We start from the raw sequence: 8150 nt of genomic DNA on the forward strand, positions 1-8150 counted from the left end.
TGCCGGGGCCGGAAAAAGCTTGGAGATGACAAAGAACCATCGGGTCCAAGCTCCGCCTCCAATCGTGCCAATGGTGTCCGGGGTGGCCACCGCATCTCCGGCAATGTCACGCCGCCCTCCCGCCGCACCTACCAAAGGCAAACAGGCTCGAAAGCCGACGCGGCGGCAGTGGCGTCGGCGCTTGCCGAGGCGGCCTCCATGAAAATGATGAAGTGCGCGGCGGTGCCTCGTCCAAAGCCTATGCCTCGCGCGGCAACTCCAGCTACCCCTACAGCGACTGCACCGGCGCGAGCGGTGGCCGCGACCGGCAACAAAAAACGCGACCGCCAAGTGCTCGATGAAATGCCAATAAAACCTCGCGATGGAGAAAGTTTAAGGCCGAGAAGCATAGGCTTGCACTTGAGGAGGAGAGGATTCGTGATGCGAAGAAGGCCGAAGAGCGTGCTATCATGTTCATGAATCCAAACACAATGGGTTAAACCGCAAGAAAGTATTGGGTACTCACTCGTGGAGAAATCTTGGCCTCTCTTCGGAATGTTGGTGGTGGCCGAGGGGGTGGTGGTGATGGTGGCTGAGGGGGTGGTCATGGTGGTGGTGATGATGGTGGTGGTGGTGATTGTGGCCAGGGTGGTGGTGATTGTGGCCAGGGTGGTGGTGATGGTGGAGAGGATGTCAAGGTTGATTTCTTTGCCGAGGACGTCGTTTGAGTGATTGTGGACGAGAGGATGATGGTGCATACTTTACTTCAACTTTTACTCCACTAATTTTTAGGGGATTAGTTAGAAATGCCCTAATATATGCATAAATGCAAGGCATTTGTCTGGAAAGGAACAAATCCTTATAGTGTGCATGCATGCACCCGCAAGCACACACATGAACGAAGAAGGCAAATGAAACTGGAAAGCTCTCACAGCAATAGTAACTTAGTAAGGAGTCAATTACAACACAGGTGTCTGAAGTTGGCGAGAAAAATCAGTTTAGTGTTAAAACTTGCGACATACATTGAACCGGTGACAAAACTTGGTTTTGATGTGCATCTACGATGCAAATCACATTTGTATACGCAAATGAAGCTGACAAGGCATGCCACATACCGGCGACCTTGACCTAAAATGCGGTCCATGCTAGCCATCCCTCCAAATTTGGCTTCATGTCTAACTGGGATAGACGAACTTAATTACCATATACGAGCACGAAAATCGCGCTTAAATGGGCAGCAGCAGCCGCGGACCATTTTTCACATGATATTTTTTATTCATAAATACTAATAAAATTCATATTTATTATTTTAATTTTAGATTTTTTTTTAAATTACGTGAACATTATTATAAATAATAATATGTCTCGTAAAGAGAATACACGAATGTTTTTTGTGAACACATTAATATAGCCTAAAACTAAATGAATATATTTTGAATACATTAATAATATTTTTATACTTAAAGACATTTATTATAATTCATAAATATTGTTTCAGTTATATGTTTTTAGATAACATGTGAATGTTTTTGGAATAAAATGAACATTCTTTTAAATAAGAACAATTTTTATAATTCCAAATATTTCTTTTAAACCGGGCATAACCCCTTTTCATTATTGTGACATAATGGAAATACATCAGTCCAGAGAAAGAGATAGGAGAGGGGAGAGCGGGTTCGGGCATCGTCGGGAAACCCACTGTAAACACTCGCCATCGAGATTACCCACTGTAGGACGAAAAACTTGGCGACACCATATATCAGTTTAACTAGGCACAACAGCCCCTACATCCACCATAAACGAGATCGGTTGCGGTGAACATTTGTATGAATATTATTATTAATTTAGATATTTTTACAGAATTCTAGGAAAGGAAGAAAAACTAACATCTGCAAATGGGCCGCGGTGACTGCTGCACACTTAAGCCTTATGTGCGTGTTCGTTTATACTCAGCCCATTTCCTAAAAAAACATTTATATTCATCCATTAAGGATACATTAAGGATACAAATCGTATTTGGACCGAGAGTGATGATACTTGGTGTCAGGGGCGGACCCAGCATTGGGCCAAGCCCAGGGCCCATGCTGTTACAGTTCCTCTACAGTGTCCCTACAGTGCGCGATTTCCTACAGTCAACGAAGTAATTCATCATCAGGACCCAGGCCCCCCCCCGGCCTGGGTCCTGGATCCGCCACTGCTTGGTGTGGTGGCCGACCTGGCCAGCCTGATAGGAACAGGTCGTGTGTTCGATCCTGTGCGCAGTAATATTTTGCGTCCCAATTTCCGCCCTGACTGGAGGGGCCCAAGTGCCGTAGTGACGTTTCATTTGTTTTTCAAGAAAAGTTTTTTGAGTGTCTTTTATGAGTAAAATAAAATTCTGGGGGGTTTCACAAAAAACCGAGGCACACGCCCTTGCATGTGCCTTCCGGTCATTGACACTGGGTCCCACGTCATGTTGGCGAGCCTCGTCATCATTATATGCGTATACAAACGCGATTAGCACCGTAGATGAACGCCCAAACCAAGTTTTGTCATCGGTTCAATGGATGCCACAAATTTTAGCACCAAACTGACTTTCCTCGTCAAGTTCAGACACCTGTGATGTAATTGACTCAATAGTAAGCAACATAAAATTTCAAAAGATTTTTTTTGTTGTCTGCATGGTCTGACATGAAACAGGATCACGATCAGCTAGAGTTGAAGTGTTGCATTCCAAAAGAAAAATAAAGTTGAACACTGTGGAATAAATTCAAATCCAATACCTTGTCGTGCGGCTGAACACTTGGGAAGGTTAGGTATCACTCTACATAGTCGATCCATTATTGCCAGGAAGAGAAAACATCATAAATATATGTGGAGGTAACTGCGGTACCTGGCACTTACATAGCCGATTTATTAAGATGGTGCTACACACACACACTTACTAGTAAGTTAAGTGATTGAGCATGCAATGCAAGTAAAATATAAACAAGAGGGCAACTTGGACTAGCAACATATACGTAGAAGGCAAAGAGCAGTCGCAATTTGCAAGTAGTGCGTCACTCGCCGAGCTGCTTTCCGAGATTGTCCACGTCCAACAGAAACTGGGCAAACGACGCCCGCGACGAGCCCCCTTCCCCCAGCGCCGCCTCGGCCTCTTCCCTGCGAGCAGCCGCCCGGGCCCTGAGCTGCCTCCCATCCCCGCCCTCAATCACCAGCCTCACCTTGGCCTCCACGTCCTCTGCCTTGACAAAACCTGCCATGTATCCCTCCAGCTCCACGGCGACGCCCATGTCCTCCGTCATGCACACCTTGTTCATCTTCTGCTCCGCCTCCAGCGGCAGGCACAGCATCGGCACCCCGGCCGCAACGGCCTCCAGCACCGAGTTCCATCCGCAGTGCGTCACGAACGCGCCCGTCGCGCGGTGGCGGAGCACGTCCGCCTGCGGCGCCCATGACTTGACGACGAGGCCCCTGCCCTTGGTCCGCTCCAGGAACCCTTGAGGAAGCAGCGCGTCAAGGTCCGGCTCGGGGCGCACCTCCAAGTATTTCTTCGGGTTGTTGCTTCCGGCCGGGTTGCGCACGGACCACAGGAACCGCTGCCCAGACCGCTCCAACCCAACGGCCATCTCCTTGAGCTGCTCCGCCGAGAGCGTGCCCATGCTCCCGAAACAGAGGAACACGACGCTGCGGTCGGGCTGCGCATCGAGCCACTCAAGGCACTCGTTCCTCTCTGCTTTGTCGGAGGCATCCTTGGCGCCCTTGCTGACCAACGGCCCGACGCAGTAGATCGGACGCAGCTTCCTGCCGGGGAGGTCCATGAGAGACTGCACCGCCCGGCTCTCCAATGACTCAAACGTGTTCACCATAACGCCCATGGTCTCCGTGTTGCGCTTCCAGACGTCTGTCATGGCCTTGCACATCTCATCCTCGGGGTGCTCCAGCAGCTCCTTGATGAGATGAGACGCTGGCATCGGCGGGACGCCGAGGAAATCGAGGGGCATGTCCCCGAGTTCCTTCAAGCCCGTCTGCCTGCCGGCGATCACTGCCGGGACCTGGGTTAGGACCGACAGGCACGAGGCGCCCCCGACGAAGAACGTGTAGACCGGGACGCCGAGCTTCACGCAGACGTCGGTGGCGTGGACGCAGAACATGTCGAGGATAACAGAGTGCAAGCTCTTCCGGGGGATGCCATGGAGGAACGCTTCCAACCGCTCGTTATAATCGTGCAAGAGCTGGAGCATGAGTAGGAAAGGGTGCTTGCCGGAGGCGGCAAAGTCTGGCGCAGGGAGGGGCGGGAGGACATGGAAGGAGATGAAAGGGTTGGAGGCGGCGATGCGCTCGATGGCGGTGGCGGCGGAGTCTGTCGACTTGAAAGGCGGCTCGACGAGCACCACGGTGACGTCGTAGCCGTGCTTGAGGAAGACGTTGGCGAGCTCCGTCATGGGGCCAACGTGGCCGACGCCGGCGCCGGGGTACATCACCACGGTCTGCTTCATCTCGAACCTAAGCAAAGTGGGTGGACTGCAATGTTTTCAGAATATGTTTTGCAGGTGGCACTGGCACTGGCAAAAGGTGGAAATAGTTGTGGTCGTGCCTCGGGTAAGTAATTTGTGGTGGTTCTGGTTCGGGACTTCACGTCGTCAAGATGATGTTTCCTGGTAGCAGCCTGGGCAATTGGGGTACCTTGCCGAGGAAGCATATGCGTATATGCACATGGGTGACATGGCAGAGGTTTGAATCAGTCTCTTTTGTAACACAAGGAGGTTTTTCTTAGATTATAGCTTTTTTTTTTGAGTAATGCTACACGTACAAACGAGTTACAAGGCGGCTCATCCTTTCTGAAAATCAGGTGTGGAGTGGGGGAGGCAAGTTATGATTGGTTAGTAGATGGAAAAAATTCCAGTCAACGTATAATTACGTGTAACTCTTTGTATGTTTAACATTATTGTTTTTTTAGTCCAACTTAGATTATAGCTGAAGGTTCATTTTGATGGAGCTACAGCGAGTCCACTGGTCAAAGTCGTCGAATCTCGGTCCACATAGATATGCAGGGACGTTTTTGAATGTCTTGCCTTCTGACAATGACTTGTACAGTAGTAACTTTGTGAGAGCAGCCCGTTTTTGACAAGTCTGGCCAGATAAACACCCCAATAGCTTTCAAGAGGAAATTGAGCACTACGCTTCTTCCCCCAAACTATTTTGTCGGCTAATCTATAGCTAATGCTTCACTTAACCGGGGTTAAACACCATGCTGAGCTTCTGCAGTTTATCTTTCTCCGTGTGCCAATTTCAAAGTTCTAATTATTTTCAACACGTGACACACAAAATTCACTCAAGCCTTTACACACATAATCACAGTATTATTCTACATGTAGTATACATTGCACTCATATTTTACACTAAACAAATATATGTGGGATTTTTAATACATTGGAGGTCCCACTTCTATCTGCGTCACATAAGTAACGCATACTTCGCTTGCACGGCTAGAGGTTACTTTCAAACATTTATTTACTACTCCCTTCGTTCTTAAATATTTGTTCTTTTAAAGATTTTAAATGAGGTATCACATGTATATAGACATATTTTAAAGTGTAGATTCTATCGACGTTCTGAAAACGGGGGTCCCCAGACTTGCCTGCCTGCGACCCATGGCGTGGCTCCACCAGCGGCCTCGTACGGCTCATCTTCACCGGCAAACACTCAAGACCCTCGCGAGGGACCATGCTTCGCGAGGCGGACAACGCAAGACCTCCTCAGGGATGGCCTCACTAGGCTGGCTCGGGATGGGCGAAAAGATCAAGGCGAGGGGCACCTCATGAGGTTTCTGTACGCAAGTCATGACGACTGGCGCCAGACGGACGCCAGGGCGCGCAATGTCCTCGTTTCCTCTTTGGTGCTAAAGGGGCAAGCGCAGGAGAGAAGTTCGGAGGCACCAGGCAAAGGTTTCCATATCGATGCAACAAGACCAAGACCAGAAGGACGGCAGGACGGAGGTCACCGTGGAGCCCAAGACGACATCACCACCAGAGCCTTGGCAGGCGAAGACTACTTTTGTCAGGATAGCTTGTACTAGTTGTCTCCCTTCGAATTTGGCCGTTGTGGGATCTCTTCTTGCTCAATATTTGGAAAGAGGACCAGGGTCTCTATAAATAGGGCTAGCCACCACCATAGAAGGGGGGGGGGACCTAGATCGAATCCATAGCACCCCAACCACTCGAGTTCACCAAGCACAAGAACACTTCTCCTCGCGAGGCTGTTCTTTCATTGTAACTGTTCATCCTCAGCCCAAGAGGCAATCCACCATACCACACTGGAGTAGGATATTAATCACAACGGTGGCCCGAACCAGTATAAATCTTGTGTCTCATGTTCTTTGGGTTCGTCGAGTTAGGCCGTGAGATCGTAGAGTGTGTGAGCTAGAGAGGGGGAGAGATCTTTATGCGCACACCAGTGTTCAAACCTCAAGGGTTTTGCCGGAATCCGAAATCCGACATTTGACGCGCCAGGTAGGGGTGCACCGAACCTTTCCTCTTCGTCGGTCCACGCTTCACCGCTTTGCCAAGTTCATGGCCGACGCTCGCCGGGCCCGCGCTGAGCGCCGAGCCGCTCTCGCCACCCGTGTCGCCTAGACCGCCCCTGTCGGCGGACCTCCCCGTCGTTCTCCGTCACCCACCGCCAACGCCGCCACCGGCCCGGCGGCAAACGAGCAACAAGCCTCCTCACTGCACCCCTCTGTGCGGCGAGACGGTCGCACGGCCACCCCGTCGCTGACTCCGGCCGTCTCATCGTCTCACGCTCGCCGCACCCCCGCGGACGCACAGGCCGCGCTGCTCATGGCACGCGAGCTCCTGCGCTACCGTCCGGTCGACGACCTCTACGAGGACTAGTTGGACCGCATCGCCGAGCTCGTTAGCGCCGCGGGGGGCTCTCCTGCAGCATCCCTCTCGCTGCCTCGCCCGTCCCCGGCTGCGGGCGATGTGGCTCACGGAGCACCTTCGCCCCCTCAGCACCAAGATGGCGCCCTCGCGTCGAGGCGTGTGGCTCATGGAGCGCCTCAGCCTTCCCCGCGTCCAGACGGCGTCCTCGCCCCAAGATGCGCGGTCCAACGGTGTGATCCTTCGTGCCGTGTGCCCGTGCACGAAGAAAGAAGTTGCCAGTAGGTCCCCCATCCGCAAGAAGACGCTTCACCGCTTCCAGCACCACCACGTCAGGATCGCTTGCTACGACAGTGCCATGTGCCACTTGCCATGGCAGCACAGGGACGCCAAGGTCAAGCTCCGCCTCCACGATGAGCCCCGGTGGCCACGGCGGTCTGCCGCGCCTTCACTCCAGAGCTGCGTAGCATCGTCTGGCCGGGCAAGTTCAAGCCGGATCTGCCTCCTCGCTACAACGGCATCCCCGACCCTACGGAGTTTCTACAGCTCTACGAGCTGAGCATCGAAGCAGCCAACGGCGACGAAAAGGTCATGGTGAACTGGATTCCCATGGCTCTCAAGGACGGCACCCACTCATGGCTCTTGAACCTGCCCCAGGCTCGATTTCCTCCTGGGATGAGATGCGCAGCCACTTCATCGCCAACTTCCAGGGCACTCACGACTATCCCTCGGTCGCGGGTGACCTGCGCCGCATCAAGCAACAATTGGGAGAAACCCTGCAGAAATACATCCAACGCTTCAACATCGCGTGTATCAAGATCTCCAAGGTGACGGACGAGGCCATCATCTCAGCATTTTCCGACGGCGTCCGCGACATCAAGATGAAGGAGGAGCTCGCCATCCATGAGGAGCTGTGCACGACCTTGGAGCTGTTCAACATAGCAACCAAGTGTGAAAGGGCTGAGGAGGGGCGTCTCTCTCTCCTCGAGCTCCCTGCTGCGGATCCAGAGGAGAAGAAGGCCAAGGTCAAGGACGTGAAGTGCAAAGGAGTGGCCGTACTCACAGTAGAACCGGACACCAAGCGTGGCCGAGATCTCCCCGAGTCGTCCAAGGGCGGCTGCACGTTCTGCGCCTTCCACAACGTGCGCGCACACAACACCAACGATTGTCAAGAGCTCAAGGCCATTCGAGATGGACGCTTCGGTCGACGCCCCGAGCGCAACGACCGGGGCTATGGCCGAGGAGGTGGACGAGGTGGAGGACATTGGGACGACCGTGGGCCCCGCCAAGAGTGGCGCGACCAGCCCCACA

General features: G+C 52.5%; 1 protein-coding gene across 1 annotated transcript; it reads right to left on the reverse strand.

Moving 5' to 3' along the window:
- Positions 1-2742: 2742 nt before the first annotated feature.
- On the reverse strand, positions 2743-4655 carry LOC119293930 (UDP-glycosyltransferase 88A1-like). Its single transcript, XM_037572251.1, has one exon. The coding sequence runs from the start codon at positions 4455-4457 to the stop codon at positions 3018-3020; it is 1440 nt and encodes a 479-aa protein (XP_037428148.1). The 5' UTR covers positions 4458-4655; the 3' UTR covers positions 2743-3017.
- Between the last annotated feature and the right edge of the window lie 3495 nt (positions 4656-8150).

The sequence above is a fragment of the Triticum dicoccoides genome, chromosome 1A (genome assembly GCF_002162155.2).
Source record: "Triticum dicoccoides isolate Atlit2015 ecotype Zavitan chromosome 1A, WEW_v2.0, whole genome shotgun sequence".
Taxonomy (NCBI): Eukaryota; Viridiplantae; Streptophyta; class Magnoliopsida; order Poales; family Poaceae; genus Triticum; species Triticum dicoccoides.

Bases quoted from the DNA above. Each gene is read 5' to 3' on its own strand.
- LOC119293930 (XM_037572251.1), bottom strand. From the start codon at position 4,457: ATGAAGCAGACCGTGGTGATGTACCCCGGCGCCGGCGTCGGCCACGTT.